Here is a 19,058-nt window from a genome sequence, read left to right as displayed (position 1 = left end):
CCCACAAAACTGTCCTCACTTCAGATGCCAGGCAGGAGCCTCCAGTTACCAGCTGGATTTCTGGCTAGCCATGAATCAGTGAACCATCTATAACTCCAGTCTCAAGGATTCCAACACCCTCTTCTAGACTAAGGCACCAGGCACATGTAGGGTGTACTGATATAAATTCATGCAAAACACCCACACATAAAAATCATCCAAAAATAAAAGGATAAATACCTCAATTACTTTTTTATTGCTGTAAAGAGACACCATGATCACAAGCAACTTGGGAAGGAAAGGGCACACATATCCTGAATCACAGTTCTTTTGAGGGAAGCCAAGGCAGGACTTCAAACTAGGCAAGAACCTGGATGCATGAGAGGTCATGGAAGAGTGTTGTTTATTGACTTGCTCAGCCTGCCTTCTTATGGAACCCACCCAGGACTTCCAGTCTAGGGTTGGACACACCCACAATGGACTGGGCTCTCCCCCCCATCAATCATGAATTAAGGAAATGCCCTACAGGTTTACCTACAGGTTTTATGAAGATATTTTCTCAGTTGACTCTAGCTTATGTCAAGCTGACATAAAACTAACCAGCAGCATATAATAGAAATGAATAAGCCAGATGAAGATATGCATGGGGCAAGGTAGAAGGTGGGCTGCCATGCAAGCCTCCCAACACCTGTGTCCACCCACCTGAAAACTCTGGGACATGAACAGAACTGCCATGAGTTGAACACCTGCTGTTTTCTAGGAGAAATTGAGTCTTCATCACCCCCTACTGGCCAAGCATTCAAATGGCTGCAAGAATAAATGACTAAATTAAAATTGAAAAACATAACCATCTGCCAGGCATGGTGGAATAGGCCTTTAATTCCAGCACTAAGGAGGCAGAGGCAAGTGGATGTCTGAGTTCAAGATCAGCCTGGTCTACAAAGCAAGTTCCAGGTCAACAACAACTATCTTGGGAAAACAAACAAAACAAGGATCTTGGGGAGCAACACAAACACTGGATGTGATGGAGCACACCTGTAATCCCAGCACTCAGGCTGAGCAGGAGGATTGTGAGTTGAAGGCAGTCTGGACCACATTCTGAGAGCCTCATAGGTGTGGGGATGGATGGTGGGAAGGGAAGACAGGAGGGGAGTGGGGAAGAAACCGCTTAGGAGGGAGGGAAGGAAGAGAGGAGAACCAACCTTGAAAGAAAAGGAGTCAGGGCCAGGAACTGCAGCAAACATTGCTGGGTTTCCCTATCCGAATTTCTGTGATATATGGGTAGAAATCCATCTTTGTGGATTCAATCTCTGAAGACAATAAAAACGGAGTGATGTAAAGGACAGTGAAAAGTCCAAGTCTCCAAGCCACCCTCAGTTTAAATCTGCATTACATTTATTCTCTCTCTCTCTCTCTCTCTCTCTGTGTGTGTGTGTGTGTGTGTGTGTGTGTGTGTGTGTGTGTGTGTTTGTGCCATAGAGCATGTGAAGGTCGGGTGACAGCTTGCAAACATTCTCTCCTTCCAGTATGTGAGTTGAATGGATCGAACTCAAGCCCTCAGGCTTGGTGCTATGTGCCCTTGCCTGCTAAAGCACACATTTTACATTTTACACCCGAGGTTGAGAGGCAATTTCCTGACATGATCGTGGCGTACAGTAGGGGATTTTTGTGGTAATTCTAATTTTGTAAACATGAATGTGAATGTGGTGTGTGCAAACATTACACTGTGCATGCACTCAGACCAGACAAGGACATCAAGTATCCTGCTCTGTTGCTCTCTCCACCTTATTCCCTTGAGATGGTCTTTCACAGATCCTGGTTACAGACCCATGTGTGACCATGATGGCTTTTTCTATGGATGCTGGGGATTCATACTCTGGTCCTCACACTTCTGTAGCAAATGAGCTTACCCACTAAGTCACACCCATTGCCCCTTCTCAAGCATTGGAAAGCCCTACCAAGAAGGAGGATTGGTTGGGAATGAAGGTGCAAACCTATAATGCCAGGATTCTGAGACTAAGACAGAAGGCTGACAAGTCCAAGGCAAACAGAGTTGAGAACGCACCTCAAAACAACAAAAACTATGCATTTTGCGTAACATGATTAATAACAAACCCAGAGACTGATATCGGGGTTTGAGCTTCAGGTTGAAGACCAGAGAAGCAAAGCAGCAGGCCACTAGCTCTTACCTCTATCTCAGACTGAAATGGTGAGTCCTCAGAGGCAATGCTCTCCACTAAACCTCAGACTGCAATCCTTTCTCCACCAAACCTCAGATTGCAATCCCAGACTGCTGCCTCTCCTCAATGTGGCTGGAGATAAATTCTCTCATGAGACCTCTTGTTTCTTCCTTTTATACCTGGGAATAAAGGTATGGGGTGCCAAGTGCTGAGATCTCCTTTGTGTGAGCTGTTTTCTCTTTTAGCTGGATCAAATTTCGTGTAGCTCAGTGTGGCCTTGAAATAACAGAAATGTCTGTCTCCTGAGTCCTGGGATTAAAGGTGTGTGCCATCACTGCCTACATAATGAGAAGTTTGCCTCAAAAAAAAGGAAAACAAAGGGAAAAGGGAGGGGGGAGAGGAGATAAAAAAGAAATGGGGGGGGGGGTGGACTGATCAGTCTGAGACAGCACTAGTCTTGGTTTGAACAGAATACCGAGAACTCCCGGATTCCTAGAGGGGCGGCTGCGCCCCCTCTCCCGGGGCGGGGCTCTGACTCACTTCCGGCTGCGCCGTTGTTCCGTGGCTGTGCTGGTTCCAGCCTCCCGAAGCGGTTCTGAGTCACGGTGAGCCTGTGAGTCCCAGGTTAGCCTGGAGGCTAGGAAAAGGAGCGTTGGCCAAAAGGTTTAGGGAGGGAGGAACGGGTTTAGCAGCTGTGGATCTGGTTCCAGGGATTCGTTTATGGTGATTCTGGGAGGTTGCCTAGGGAGGAGCGCCCCGCCCAGCCGCTGTAGGCGCCGCTCTATGGAAAGCCTTTTTTCCACCCCCAAGGGCTTTCTCCAACAAAACCCTGCTGCTTTTGCTTCCAGAATCGCTTTAATGTGAGCTCCTTCAGTTGAGCTCTGTGTTATCTGACGGAAACTGTCGTCTTCCCTAGCTCTCGCCCGGAGATTTAAACTCGGGACTGATTGTTAAGGATAAGCCTAAGGTTAGGAACATTGTGTGAAAAACCCGAATCTCATTAATCTTGGGTAATGTCCAGTCCAGGCGGGGAAACAGTCCGGTTGGGCTTTGTGTGCCCAGAACAGGGATATGCTTTAGTTTGGAAAGATTTTTAGAAGATCGTTTCTAAGTAGAGTATAGGAGAGAAAGGTGATTTATTTGGTGGGTCACATACTTGGAAATCTTATGTTGAAAGGGAACAATTGAAAGAACTGTGAACAAAAAGCAGGCAGAATTTGGCTCGCTTTAGAGGAGACTTTCTTAGCCATTAGATCCGCTCCCCAGTCATGCTCCTCAGGAATTATTGTTCTGCCTAGAAGCTTTTCGAAAATTTGCACGGTTTGAGACAGGGTCTTGCTGTATAGCCCAGACTGGCGTATAATTGGTGATCCTCCTGTCTCTGCTCTCTCCGGTGCTGTAATTACAGGTGTGTGTCACCACGGCTTCAGCTTGGAGTTTCCGTACAGACTGTCTTAAAGGCATTATCTAGCACTAGGTAGTAATTGGTGCTCATTTGCTGCAATCTGTGGTACTTTGATTCATGTGTACCTCGTCTTGTACAGAATGAATTTGAAGCTGATTAAGAGGGGTATATAAATTTTGCAGACTTGGCATAAAGGAGGGGAAAACTGGGAAGTGACCAAAAACCTGCCTTGAATAGACTACATGCTTCTGCTGGTAGACTGCAAGAGTTTAAAGGCTTTTTATTTTTATTTTAGTGTGGCGTGTGTGTGGACAGTTTGCATGAATCAGTGTTCCCCTTCCATCATATGGGCACCAGGATCGAGCTTGGTAGCAGGTTGCACTTGTTACTCACCTAGCCATCTTTCCAGCTGAGTTAGACCTTTTAAGATAGCTTTGGGTTTTGGATTTTGGATAGCTTTCTTGGGGGAGGTGGCCTTTTGGTTTTGTTGTTGTTTTGTTTCATTTTTCAGAGTTTCTCTGTGTACTTAGACTGTCTATCCTGGAACTTGCTCTGAAGATCAGACTGGTCTCAAACTCACTGAGATCCACCAGCCTCTGCCTCCCAAGTGCTGGATTTAAAGACGTGCACTAACTACTATGCTGGATTTAAAGACGTGCACTACTATGCCTGGCCCCCTCAGGCTTTTTCTTTTCCTTCCTTTTCTCTTTCCTTTCTTTCTTTCTTTCTTTCTTTCTTTCTTTTTGTTTGTTTGTTTGTTTTTCAAGACAGGCTTTCTCTGTGTAGCTTTGGAGCCTATCCTGGCACTCACTCTGTAGCCCAGCCCCGGAACTCACAAAGATCCACCGCCTCTGCCTCCTCAGTGCTCGGATTAAAGGCACATGCCCCACTGCCCAGCTCAGGCTTTTTGATTTTATGAACATTTAAGAAATTTTCACAAACCAAGATCTGGAGGGCATCTCCAAATGGCAAGCTCAGCATAACCAAGTAGAAAATTACTGGCTTTCTTTGTGGGGAGAGATGGAATGCCAAGATAGTTTGTTGTCATATGTCTTTTTGTTTTTTGTTTATTTTTTAATCTTGCCCCCAAAAAGAAAAAAGAGACCCACAAATTGCCAGTCAGGTGGAGGACTTATCTCTCACTCCTATCTCACACCAGTTTTTTTTTTTTTTTTTTCTTTCTGCCTCCTGTTTGTTTTGTGGTTTGTTTTTGAGAGAGGACTTTGCTGTGTGTGTGTACTTTTTCTCACAGGCTGGCTTAATGGCCTGCAACTCACTTTGTAGCTAAGACTCTGACTTTGACCTGTCTCAGAATGCTGTAATTATAGACATGCTCTCCCCTCAAAACCATAAAATTTTACTAAATATACAGAGTCCAGGAGTGAGAGGCTAAAGCCAAGTTACATTTGATGGTCAAGTGTCAGGTGTTCGGTCAGTGTTCCATATTCTAAGGTATCAACGGGGGATGCCAAGTGTCCAGAAAAGAAAAATATTAAGCATTTTTTCTTTGCATCGCCTATTTTGGTTGAATTTTTCCTCTCAATTTCTTTTCAGCAATACACATTTATCAGACTAAGTAACTATAAGCCTATATAATGCTGAACTTGGTGATACAACTTTAATCCCAGCCAATTTCTTATGAGTTCCAGGTTAGCCCAGGCTATCCATTGAGACCCTGACTCAAAAGTAACAACAACACACACATTTGTTTTGTCTTTCCACCCATTATTCTTTTGTGGCAGGGCCACAAAAGATGGGTCAGCCAGTAAAGATGCTTGTCCACAAGGCTGATGGCCTGAGTTTGGTCTCTGGAACCCACATGATGGGAGAACTGAGTCTTGCAAGTCAACTCTGACCTCTAACCTCTGTACATACTGTGGCATGTGTATGCCTTACCCTGACACACATAGAGTAGATCAATCAAAAATGGGACGGGACTGGAGAAATGGTTCAGTGGTTAAGAATATGCACCACACTTGGCTGAAGACCCTAAGTTGTGTCCCAGCCCTCGTGGTAGGCAGTTCACAAATGTCTGTAGCACTAGGAGTTCCTACTACTGTCCTCCACTGGTACCTGCCCTCATTCACACATGCTCCAGCATGCATTGCACACACAATTTTTGTTCATTTGTTTATCTGGTGGTAGGGGTAGAACCCAAAGCTTTGCATCCACAAGACAAATGCTCTACTCCTGAGCTATCTTCTTAGACCCTGTATTCCAATATTTTTTTAACAAGCTGGTTAATTCCAGCCTAGGACATAACATGCTCATACTGATAAACCCAGGCATTTGAGTAATCCACCTTTTTTTTTTTTTTTTTTTTTTTTTTTTTTTTTTAAGACAGGGTTTCTCTGTGTAACAGTCCTGGCTGTCCTGGAACTCACTCTGTAGATCAGGCTGGCCTCAGAGTCACTGAAATTCTCCTTCCTCTGCCTTCCAAGTCCTAGGATTAAAGGTATGTGCCACCACTGCCTTGCATTAGTCTACTTTTTTATGTTCAGACAGTTAGTTTACTGAAACAATAGAAACTAAGATATCTATAGTTGTAAGATTGTGGAAAAGATTTTAGAGCAAAGATCTAATTTTAAATATTATGTCACTCTGGACTTTTGGGGGAAATGGACACAACTCCATCAAATGAAAGTAGATTTTACTTAGCTGACTTCAGAATGATTGAATAATTTATTATTATTGTTGTTGTTGTTATTATTCATTTTTAACACACACACACACACACACACACACGGAGCCAGGGTTTCTCTGTATGGCTTTGGAGCCTGTCCTGGAACTCATTCTGTAGACCAAGCTGGCCTCAAACTCATAGTGATGCACCTGCCTCCGTAGTGCTGGGATTAAAGGTGTGCACCACTACCACCTGGCCCAAGCCATCTCTTATAAGAGGAAGTGCTTGATTGGGGGCTTCTTACGATTTCAGAGGTTAAGAACATTATCAGCATTGTGTGGCCACATTCAAGCAGGCACTAAAGCAGTAGCTAGGATCTACATCCTAATCTCTAGGCAGAGAGAGAAAAGCACTGAACCTGCTGTGGCTTCAGAAACCTCAAAGCCCACCCCCAGTGGCACACTTCCTCCAGCAAGGCCACACCTCCTAATCCTTCTAATCCTTTCAGATAGTCACTCTCTAGTGACTAAACTTTCAAATATATGAACCTGTAGGGGCCATTCTTATTCAAACAACCACAGTGCATATAACTGTTTTAGCCATACTTAGTCCTTAGTCCTTTTTTTTCTGTCCCCCCCTCATGCTCCTTTTATCCCTTTCAGAGTCCCTTTCATGCTCCCACCTTTCAAATTCTGTATAGGAGAGAAAACACGCTTGGCTTATTTTGGGTAGTCTGGCTTTTCATGATGATTTCCACTTCCATCCGTTTTGCTGCAAACAACACTTCTCAACAATGCTTTTTTAAAAATACATGTGTGTGGGGTCAGAGGATAACTTATAGAAGTCAGTTCTCTCCTACCACCATGTAGGTCACAAGGGTCAGGCATAGCAGCAAGCCCTTAATCAACGGAGCCATCCCACCAGCTCTGAACAGTACTTTTTATATGGTAGTTGTCTGGTGGCCCCTGTGATAAAGACCAGAAAAACGTATTTTTCCTTTTTGATAATTTTACGGCAACTATGTTTTTTTTAGGTTTGAAGTGTGACTCTTAAGAAACAGAAACCCAAAGGCACCAGGTCTGCTCCCCAAGGTCCTGCTGTCTCTGGAATCTGTGTGATGACCAAGGTGGTAGGCATGGCCACAGTTCTGGGCCCCAGGCCACCTCAGGAGCCAGTGGGGCCTTCGACCATTAATGCCGAAGAGGATGAAGACAAAGACAGCTGCCGCCCTAGCCTAGAGATATCCCGTCAGCGCTTCAGGCAGTTTGGGTACCATGACACTCCTGGGCCCCGAGAGGCACTGAGCCAGCTGCGGGTGCTCTGCTGTGAGTGGCTGCAGCCCGAGATCCACACCAAGGAGCAGATTCTAGAGCTGTTGGTCCTGGAGCAGTTCCTGACCATCCTGCCCCGAGAGCTCCAGACCTGGGTGCAGCAGCACTGCCCCGAGAACGCAGAGGAGGCCGTCACTCTCCTGGAAGACCTGGAGCAAGAACTGGATGAGCCGGGGCTGCAGGTGGGCGGGAAGCCGTCAGATGCTAGCAGACATAACATCCTTGGCAGGAGCCTGGGCTTGTCCATCTGTTGTGTGCAACTTTTCCTGGGGAGTTGCAACACACACATAGGGAATCCACGACAGACACCACCAAAGCCCAGCATGGCGAACCGATGAGTTTTATTGAGGTTGCTTTACCGTGGTTTGGGTGAGGGGTTATTTACAGGAGCAGAAATGACTCTGAGACAGCTGCATCACCAGAGCCCAGCATGCGTAGCAGCTCACAAAGCTGGGGACCTGGAGCACACTGCACAGCCTGCAGGCAGCTCAGAAGGTTGGAGAGTGTCCTTTCCAGGCAGGTCAGCTGGTCTGAGAGTTTTCCTTGCAGCTTGGCTTTGCCGGGTCTACTTTACAGCTCTGCTCCGCTAGTCTCAGAGGGACTCTCAGCTTTTATTGTTTATCCTGGCAGGGAGGGGCCAGTGAATCTGGTCAGTTTCAGGGACTTCCTGAAGCTAGTTTGTTGTTTCCCTTCCTATAGGCTGGAAGGCAGAAACTATTTCACAGCGCTGTCCAGTAAGATTATTAACCAGCTGCACTCTTGTGGGGAGCTAAATCATGTTTGCTCCTGTTGTCTGCTCTTATCCTGAAATAACCCTGGGAGCCAAGTGGGATGACTGTTTTTCCTTTCCTTCTGAAGGCCTGCAAAGCTCGCTTGAGGCTCCTCTCCCCTTGAGTCAGCTGTGCATACACCATGTCTCACTGTCTCTAGGTCTCATCTCCTCCAAATGAACAGAAGCAGGCGTGGGAGAAGATGTCAACTTCAGAAACTACAGTAGAGTCCTTAAGCAGTACCCAGGCTCAGTCCGTGGATGCCAGCCCCAAATATGAGTTTTGGGGCCCCCTGTATATCCAAGAGACTGGTGAGGAGGAGGTTTTCACTCAGGATCCAAGAAAGCGTCAAGGTAAGGACTTATCTCCGTGTCCAGAGAAATCCATAACTCCAGGTAAGAAGTGACCTCTAGATTGACGACTGGTCAAGCTGACCAGGCAGACGCCACACACTTCCCTCTCCCAATCCTGCTTGTCCCGGACAGCCTCCCAGTACTAGGATAGGCAGCGTGGTTGCAGAGGGTTGAGCACAGTGAGCTGTTTTAAACAGGAATGAGATGTGGACAGGCTGAATGAGCCAATATGTTGCCAAACTAGACTACAGTGAAAAGATATCATTGCCTGTAAGCCTGAAGGAAGACCTTTTATTACCTTGGTAGGGAAGGAAGGAGTCACATGTAGGAGATGTGGCTCCAGGTCCTGTCATTGGGTAAAGAGCAAACAGGATAGGTACCTGGTTTTCACAGTTCCTGCCCTCACATCTTCTGGTGTACCAATTGGCAGGCACAACCACAGCCAACAGTGTGAAAAGTCTTTAGTCCTAAGGGTCAGTTTCCTGGGATACAGGGCAAGGCAGACTGGGTCCGGAAAAGCCCAAGGACCCTGGGTTCCATCCCCAGCACTCTAGTTCAAGCTCATCCTTGGCTACATGGTGAGTTCAAGACCAGTCAGGGTTTATGAGATCTTATCTAAGAAAGAAAGAAAGAGAGAGAAAGAGAGAGAGAGAGAGAAAGAGAGAGAGAGAGAGAGAGAGAGAGAAAGAGAAAGAAAGAAAGAAGAAAGAAAGGAAGCATATTAGGGTATCTATTCTCTAGTTCACATCTCTAAAAGTCATGGTTTACATACCAGACTTATTTTTCTACTTCTGGTTCCTGTTCTTATACTTTCATTTACCTGGTATAATAAAGTTTTCAAAGATTAATCAGATTTACATGTTGATGAAAACATAGCAGATTGTTCCAAATCTTTATCATTTTTCATGGGTATGGTATGTTCATGAGCAGAGCCATGGCCCTGAGAAAATGCCTGAATTACCATGTCGTAGACATTTGAAATCCCCTCTTTGGCCAGGCAGTGGTGGCCCACACTTTTAATCCCAGCACTTGGAAGGCAGAGGCAGGCAGATCTCTGTGAGTTCCAGGCCAACCTGGTCTACAGAGTTCCAGGACAGCCAGGATTGTTATACAGAGAAACAAAAAACCAAAAAGAAAAAAGAAATCCCTTCTTGGAAACAATTTTGAGCCCTGTTGAAAACTGTATTCTGTACCAGGCATAGTGGCACACATTTTTAGTCCCAGCAATGGGGAAGCAGAGACAGGTAAGATTTTTGTGAATTTGAGGCCAGCCTGGTCTATATGAGTTCCAAGACATCCAGTGCTATGTAGAGAGATCCTGTCTAAAAACAACAACCACAACAAGAATTTGTTCTTTAGGGCCAGAGAGTGGCTCAGCAATGGCAGTGGCAGCTCTTACAGCGGATCCATCACTTCTCAGCACCCACATGGAGGGCTCACAACAGCCTGTACCCCTAGGTCCCTAAGGTTTCAACAGCCCCATCAGCTCTCCAAGGGCTCATGCCAATAACAGGCACATACATAAAGACAGTTTGAGAAATGTACATCATAAAGCAGGCCGGTGGTGGCGCACACCTTTGATCCCAGCACTCGGGAGGCAGGCGGATCTCTGTGAGTTCCAGGCCAGCCTGGTCTACAAAGCTACAGAGAAACCCTGTTTCCAAAAAATAAAAAATAAAAAAAATGTCCATCATAGGGGCTGACAAGGTGGCTCGGCTGTTACAGTGCCTGCTCTGAAAGCCTGGTGACCTGAAGGAAAGAACTAAGCTCTAGTGCTGGGCTGAAAGTGCACCACCACTCCTGGCCTGAAAAGTTTTTCAGAGCTACATTCTAGGGGGCTGCAAAGAGGTGGCAAAATGTGTGTACATAAAGTCATAAAGTAAGTAAATCTAAAAACTGCACAACAACCCTCAGGTATGGTGTCACACAACCTGTAGTCCCAGCACTGGAAAGGTTCCAGGTGGGAGAGTTCAAGGCCAGCCTGGGCTATATATTGACACTCTGATTCAGGAAACAACAAAGTTGTATTCTCTGGGAAAAGTAAAAATTAAACTGTTACTTTTAGTTAGTTTTTTATTGTTTAGAGTTGTTTATAATCTTCCAGTTACCTGGGGGCTTCCCTGGGCTGTAGGAGTAATTAATTATATATGAAGAAAACCAAAAATATAATTGCTCACAATATTTGGAAGTCTGAAGCAGGAGAATTGCCATGAGTTTGAGGACAGCCTAGGCCTACCTGTTATGAGGTATCCACCAGAGAAGACCACTCAGACATGGTTCAAGCCAAGACAAAGTCTGCATTATCCGACAGCAACTACACTGGCTGTAGTTGGAATTTTCTCTGGACCACCAACCAGCTCCCAAATAAAGACATGGCGACTTACTATTATGAATGCTCAGCCTTAGCTTCAGCTTGTCCTTCTAACTCTTATAACTTAATTTAACCTGTTTTTAATTCATCTAGTTTTTGCCTTGGGGCTTTTTATCTTCCTTTTATTCTGTAATCGTACTTTCCTGCTTCCTCTGTATCTAGCTGGCTGGCTGGCCCCTGGCATCTCCCTGGTGTCTTTTCTTTTTTCCTTTGAGCCTAAATTCCTCCTCCTTGGTCTCTCTGCCTGGAAGTCCTGCCTATTCTTCCTCCCTCACTATTGGCCATTCAGCTTTATATTAGACCAGTCAGGTGTAGGCAAGATAGAATAGCAACACATCTTTACATAGTTAAACAAATATTCCATAATCATTGGGTATTCAGGACCAGAGTACAGTCCCTAGCCTTTCTCTGGGTGAGCTTTCTACGCATAAAAACCACATCCAAAAAGCCAAAAAGCAAAGTTAGTACATTTAGGAACTTTCTCCAAACTATGGACTTTGATGGATGAAGACTTTGTTGTTTCAGCAGGTGTAGCAAGGCCTGAATGATATTTTCATCATGGCATAGGTTGTTAAGACCTGGGGACCTGTTGCATGCCTAGTATGTTCCAGGAGAAGGCAGAGTGAGAACCTGTCCCTAAAATGAAGGAAGACCCTCCCTCTTGCAGATTAAAGTGTTCCCGCACAATCCCCAGTTTTAGAGTACAATCCTTCTACCTCGGTCCGCTCTCCTCCTCCCCTTTCTGTTCTGTGCCACTCAGTCCTTCTGTCCCCTCCTCCTTGCTTTGGATTCTGAGGCTCTTACCCTTTGAAACTTGTTTCACCTGGGATAGCAAACCTCCCAACTCAAACTCCTGATCTGGGCAGCACCACACTAATGAGCACAGAATACAGATATTTGATAGGCATGTATTCCTGATCACATCACATTTATAAATAGAAATTAGGGCTGGAGACATGGCTCAGTAGATAAGATCATTGCTGCTGTTAGAGGACAGAAGTTTGAATCCAGCACCCACATAAGGCTGCTCACAACCACCTGTGTTTAATTCCCATTTCAGAGACCTGATGGCCTCTTCTGCCCTCTACAGGCATCTACATTCATATGTCAGACACACAGTTACACAGGAATAAACAAATAAATCTTTTAAAAATAAGATAATTGGGGCCAGGTGGTGCTGGCACACACCTTTAATCCCAGCATTTGGGAGGCAGATTTCTATGAGTTCGAGGCCAGCCTAGTCTACAAAGCTAGTTCTTAGAACAGCTAAGAATGTTACACAGAGAAACTCTGTTTTAGGGGAAACAAACAAAGAACCAAACAAACAAAACAGGATAATTGGGACTGGAGAGATGGCTAGACAGTTAAGAGCACTTAGTTCTTTTGTAGAGGACCCATATTCAGTTCCCAGCACCCACATGGCAGGTTAAAACAATCCAGAACTGTAGTTCTGAGATCTTTTCTGAACTCCATGAATTCTCGGCATATACACTTATATGTAAGCAAAATGCCCATACAAGCACACTCATTCATACGTTCATTTTTTTTGTTAGAAAAAGACGATGACTGGTGGTGGTAGCCCTGCCTCCACTTAGGAGACAGAGGCAAGAGGATATGAGTTCAAGGCCAACCTGGTCTACAGAGCCTTTCTAGGACAGCCAGGGCCACACAAAGAAACCCTGGCAAGGGGGGTAGGGTAGAGATGCTGACCTTGGGTAGAGGGTGACCTGGAACTCCTGGTCCTGCTTCCAATTCCTCCCAGTGCTGGGATTTGAACTGTGTACCACCACATACAGCTTCATATGTAGAGCATTCTATGTCAGCATGTCACAGAGACTTGGGCTAGTTTTACTGTAGCTGTGTTCATAATTCTCAAAATATGGAACCAGCCTGTATATCAATGGATAAAGAAAATGTACATATGTACAATGGAATTACATTCAACTGTAAAAACAAGTAAAATTATATGACAGTTGGGAGAAAATGAAAATAGGAAAAATTGAATCCTTCCATAATTTCCCTTTGCATAGTCACTTGTCAGTTCTACACAAAGAGGAAGGCTGAGAGGAAGTCTAACCAGAGCTGGAAATGGGCTGTTCTTATTGTTTGTGTCTGTGAATTTTTTCTGTTTAGTTTTGGTTTTGGCTTGATTGTAATTATATTTGCTTTTGTCTTTTGTTTTTTTGTTTTGGTCTCTATGTAACCCTCGCTGGCCTGGAACTCATTGTGTAGACTGGGCTACCTCAAAAAACAGAGATCTGCCTGCCTCTAATTCCCAAGTGCTAAGGTTAAAAGTATACACCACCACGCCTGGCCCAGGCTCAGGTTTTAGTGCCCAGTGTGGAAGTGACTTTTAAGTACTCTTACGGGAGAGGAATTGGCTATGTACCCCTGACATGGTGTGCTGCACTGGAAGACTGAGCCAGTGGCGCAGGACATGAGGAAGCTGGCCACTGCCCGAGCTCTGAGTGGAACTCGCCCTACCCATGGCACTGAAACCTGGGGTCTACCCTGGTAGCACTTAAACTCCTTCCTTTTACCTGCATGGCCCAGAACCTTCCCCAGGCAGCAAGCATGCACAGACATTGGCTATGGGTATGTTGCAGGAGCAAACGTGAACCCACAGACACAGTAGGCCAGTGTATTCTAGACTGCTCCACAGCATCCAGGGGGAGGGAGTTGAAAGACAGTCTTTCTGGATGATAAGATTTGTAAAATAGTCGTGTAATGGGAATTAGGGGTAGCAGGCTTCTGTGGACACAGCAGGACCATAAACTCGATGTGACAATAACTTTATTTGTATTCCTGCTAGAGCTATTTCCCACATGGCATCATCCTTTCAAATCCATCTACCTCACTTGGTGATCCTGCTTCCCATGTAACAGCTGCCTCCTCAGAATAGGAACAACTGATGCATCCTTAACCCGCCTGCTTTCAGGTTTGAAATCGAATTCTCAGAGGGAGGACTCGGCAGATGAGCAGAGAAGTTCCGAAGAGGAGTCTCACGCAGACGGACTCAAAAGGGACATCATCCCTGTGATTGCTGCCAATAAGTACAGCAGGTCGAGGTCACAAAGGCCGTGGGCCAACAGTCTGGAAAGGGGGAGGGGAACAAAAGCTTCTCTGCAAGACACAGGTTCCAGGAAAGGGGCAGAAACTGTGTCTGCTAAGGCTGCCCCAGGAGAGAAACGTTACATATGTGCAGAGTGTGGGAAGGCCTTTAGCAATAGCTCAAACCTCACTAAGCACCGGAGAACACACACTGGGGAGAAGCCTTATGTGTGTACCAAGTGTGGGAAGGCTTTCAGCCACAGCTCCAACCTTACTCTTCATTACAGAACACACTTGGTGGACCGGCCCTATGACTGTAAGTGTGGGAAAGCCTTTGGGCAGAGCTCAGACCTCCTTAAACATCAAAGGATGCACACAGAAGAGGCGCCCTATCAGTGTAAAGACTGCGGGAAGGCCTTCAGTGGGAAGGGCAGCCTCATTCGACACTACCGCATCCACACTGGGGAGAAGCCCTATCAGTGTAGCGAGTGTGGGAAGAGTTTTAGTCAGCATGCAGGTCTCAGTTCCCATCAGCGCCTGCATACAGGGGAGAAGCCCTATAAGTGTGAGGAGTGTGGCAAAGCCTTCAACCATAGCTCAAATTTTAATAAGCACCACAGAATCCATACTGGTGAGAAACCCTACTGGTGTAACCACTGTGGGAAAACCTTCTGTAGCAAGTCAAATCTTTCTAAACATCAGAGAGTCCACACTGGAGAGGGAGAAGTGCCGTAACTGGTCATCCTGTCGTTGTCGCCGTCCTTGTTGTAAACGTTAGAATGTGAATGCTAGAGAGCAGCTCTGTAATACAGTGATGTTTGGTGGTAGATTGTGCTCTAGTCATCAAGGGATGCCATGGAGGGAGAGCTCCACAGTGACGCAGCAGGCAAGAGGTCTGCAGAACACCAGTGGCTCCACGGTGGTCACCTCCGACAGCAGGGTCCCTCCTTACACTCCAGGCCCTAGTGCCCTAGTGAACGAAGCTGATATTGCCTTCTGTGTAGTTTAACTGATGTGTGTCCAGTATAGTTAAAAAAGAAGCAAGCATTACAATTGTCTGTTTTAACATATATTCTACAGTTGTAGTTTGTAAAGAACTAAGCCACCTTGAACTGTCTGTTTCCGAATAAACGTAAATGTAAATGTAACGCCTCGGAACTATTATTGTGATAAATGATGTTGTAGAACACCTTTTTTTTTTTTTTTTTTTTTTTTTACAGTTTTTGGATGAATGGATATGTGAATGTGTGTGTGCCCCAGCACATATGTGAAGGGAAACTTCAATTATTTTCTCCTTCCATCCAGCATATGGGTCCCAAGGATCAAACTCAGGTAGTCAGACCTGGTGGCAAGCTCCTCACCCTCTGAGCCTATCACTAGCTGTGGTTATTGAACTCTTGGGTGAAATAGTGGCCAGGCATGGGGGTATACTGTCATACTCCCAACACTTAAGAGGGGATCATGAGTTCCAGACTGGCCAGACTGTGACTCAAAGAAAAGAAAGGGAAGGGCAGCCGCCTCCGGTCTGGAGCTTGTGAATGTGTGAGGGAATTGGGAAAGTGTAGGTAGTAGCTGCCTAAAGGTCTGCGCTGTAGCATTGTGCTGTGCCCTGACATAGTGATCACACACTGAGACAAGCTTTCTCTGTAGCCCATGGTGTTTTGAGATAGAGTTTCTCTGTGTAGCCCGAGCTGTCCTGGAACTCACGCTGTAGACCAGGCTGCCCTTGAACCCACAGAGATCCACCTGCCTCTGCCTCCCAAGAGCTGGGATTAAAGGCGTGCGCCATCACCACCTGGTGTGAACACATACTTTCATTATTGGGATCATTTTGTCAGCCTGTGAGTTTTAATTAACCCTGTCTGTGTCAATGGCTTTGAACAACAGCTCTCCATAAACGCCACAAATGGAAACCCATCTGGATTACCTTAAATCTTCCCTGGTATCATCTGAGTGCAGTCTCTGCACTGCTAAAACATCTTCCATTCCTTTGGTCTGCTGTTGCCTAGAAACCCAACCACTCTCCTCCCTCCTGTCACTTGCTTCTCTTCATAGTGTGGCAGTTTTTTCTACTCTGGGGAAGGACTCACTGAAGTGTTCCATACCTTAAGGCCAAGCTTGATATGGTAGGAACTGGTGGCAAGAAAGTTTCCTGTCGAGTGCCAGACCCAAGGATGGTCCTACGCTCTACCAATGTCACAGCCTCAAGCCACACCTCCCTCCAGCTTTACATGACAAGGGAGTTGACAAGCTTTGCTGTGGCCTTGGCAACAGCACTCCTCCCTTTCAGCTGCAGCCTTCTTCCCCACACCCATATTCCCAGGCCCTCCTGCCTATGCAAACACAGGTATGTATACATGTGTGCAGGCGCCTATGCGGGCAGAGGTGTGGGAAAATGGCTGTGAGCCCTGCAACATGGGTGCTGGAAACCACTCAGATCCTCTGTAAGAACCATGTGGGCTTACCACTGGGTCATCTCTCCAGCCCCAACAATATTGAAGTTTTAACTTTGTTGTTGCTTGAGACGAGGTCTCACTATGCAACCCTGGCTGGCCTGGAACTCATTATATAGACCAAGCTAGCTTCCAACTCACAGATCCGCTTGCCTCTCTGTTTCTTGAGTTCCGGGATTAAAGGTATGTGTCACCATGCCCTGACCGACTTTACTCTGTTTGAATATTGTATTTATGTGTATGTGTGTGTGCCTGTGTGGGTATGTGCATATGAGAGCAGACACATAGAAGGTCCCCTGGAGCTGGAGTTAACAGTTCTGAACTGCCTGATGTGGACGCTGGGAACCAAACTTGGGTCCTCGGCCAAGAGCAGCACATGCTCAGGACATCTGGTATGTAGGTTAGGTCATTCCGGTGGGGGGAAAAAAGGAATATTCCCTTTGTCCTGGGGAACTGAATGCCCTCCATTCAGTCCCACCCCACCCTCAGCCCCTGTGCCGTGACCACCATCTTTCCTGATAAGGCTCTAGTGAAGGAGAGCTCCCAGCTCCCATTCTCTGAACTTGGCATCTTTTATTTCTGGATATAATGAGTTAAGGTTCAGATTAGGCCACACACACTAAATCTTCATGTACCAGCCGATGGGGGGAGGGGCACTGAAAAACTGAAAATTGCCATTTTCTTGCTGTTACAGTAGCCTAAGAGATGTCTCTGGATGTCCTCCCAGAGCCTTAAACTCAGTACATTGAATGATGACCTTTGTATTTCCCCAGTAACGAGGCCTACAGAAGGGTGGGGTCTGGGCAGCAGACATGATGCCCACCCTTATGTGTACTTTACCTCTAACTGCTGAATCCTTGCCTCTATAACAACCACCACTGAACCCAGTAATACCCAAGTCCCCATCACTAGTATAGGCCTTGTTTTCTTGGTGAGGGAGTTCTTAGGGTTGTTAGAAATAAAACACAAGGGGAACCTTGGCAGATTCCATGGCAGGCGAGGGTGACTGGGGGGGGAGGGGGACAAACATGCCAGGCAGACAGCTTAGAGGAAAGTTGTATTAGAAAGGGAAACGGGGTGGGAGGAAAGAGAAAGGGGGTGAAGAGATACAGAGACAGAGAGAGAACAGAAGAGAAGAGGGACCCAGGAAAAGTCTGGTTTGCCCCAGGTGAACAGCAGGAAAGACAGAAATCGTAAGTGGGCTGGGTCTGTCTTTTAAATGGGGTCCTCTGCACCTGGGTGCAGATTAGTAGTCGTGGAACCCTGGGCTGACAGGGTACTGCCTGCGTGCATTCTGCCAGGTGACAGGGGCAGGCCAGCATAATGTCTGAATCCTTACCAGGATCCCTTGGGAAGATGACCGACCCATGATTACGGTTGTCAAATTTCACGCATTAAATTCACCTTAACGTTCATTGAGTCTACCGGTCCTTCTCTCGGGACTCTGCAGATTAGTGCTATTTCTCTACCCCATCGGAGCAGGGCATCATTCGTGGCCAAGGGTTAACCATCCTGGGCATGGATTAGTACAATGTAATATTCCTACGTGGGTGTGCAGAGGCCATAGGAGAATGTCATGATGCCTTTCCCCATCTCTGCCTTATTCCCTTTGTCAGGTCCCAAAGAAACCCAGGACAAATGGCTAACTGTGGTGCCTGTTAGCAAACAAAGTGTATGCTGGCCTCAGGCTCAGTATCCCAAGTACCCGTTCCAGAGTCCTGGCTCCTCTTAGCAGTTCTCACCCCAGCCCCCAGCCCAAACCTCTGCAGTCCCTGAGCTTCTCTTTCCTGTATAACCCTGCCACTTCAGCCGCGTGCTGTCCTGGTCCTTCTCTTGGCCCTCCGTTCTTGGCTCCTAGTCCCTTCTCTTGGCCCTCTGTCTTCTCTTCCTCTCCCTACCTCTCCTCTCATGGTCCCATTCAGTCTACTGGTCATGTCTAGTCTACTATTGTTTCTCTCTGCTCTGGACTCTAGCTGTCTTCTGTCATCTATAGTAAAACCCTTCTCAGCTGTACCTAGGGGCGGTCATGTCCTCATTTCCATTCACCCTTGAGATAGGATTGCTCACTGAGCTTTGTAGGCTGGCAGCCTGCAAGCCCCAGCAATCCTTCAGTCTTAGCCATGGCCAGCTTTTTATGTGGGAGCTGGGGATTTGAACTACCCCCTCTGCTTGCACAGCAAGGACACTTAGCACTGAGCAGTCTCCACAACATCATAGTACTCCTTTGTTATTGTTGCTGGCAGAAAGAAAAGAGGAATTTCCCAAAGTGCTTCCTTCCGTAATTGCTAAATAGGTGATTTTTGAAGCTGCTTAATCTGCAACTAAGTTTTAAGTGTTTGGGAACAGATGTGATACTGTTTTCTTTTTTTTTCTTATTTGCAGAAGTAAATTTATTTAAAGAAGGGGCTTTCATAGATTTTGTTCTGTGGGTAAGAGTGTTTTGCCTGTGTTTGTGTTGTGTACCAAATGCATATAATCTTCAGGGAGGCCAGATGAAGGTGTCGGATCCCCCAGAACTGGCTTTCTAGGCAGTTGTGAGCTG

At 46.2% G+C, this 19,058-nt stretch overlaps 1 protein-coding gene across 1 annotated transcript; it reads left to right on the top strand.

Annotated features, from left to right (window-relative positions):
• The first annotated feature begins 2,722 nt into the window (after positions 1 to 2,722).
• Positions 2,723 to 14,839, top strand: Zscan21 (zinc finger and SCAN domain containing 21). Its single transcript, XM_051205370.1, has 4 exons — positions 2,723 to 2,783; positions 7,221 to 7,700; positions 8,449 to 8,641; positions 13,951 to 14,839. The coding sequence occupies exons 2-4, from the start codon at positions 7,305 to 7,307 to the stop codon at positions 14,796 to 14,798; spliced, it is 1,437 nt and encodes a 478-aa protein (XP_051061327.1). The 5' UTR covers positions 2,723 to 2,783; positions 7,221 to 7,304; the 3' UTR covers positions 14,799 to 14,839.
• Positions 14,840 to 19,058: the final 4,219 nt, after the last annotated feature.

The sequence above is a fragment of the Phodopus roborovskii genome, unplaced genomic scaffold, assembly GCF_943737965.1.
Source record: "Phodopus roborovskii unplaced genomic scaffold, PHOROB, whole genome shotgun sequence".
Lineage (NCBI taxonomy): Eukaryota > Metazoa > Chordata > Mammalia > Rodentia > Cricetidae > Phodopus > Phodopus roborovskii.
Note: the sequence above shows the minus strand (reverse complement) of the source record. Positions and strands in the feature narration are given on the sequence as shown.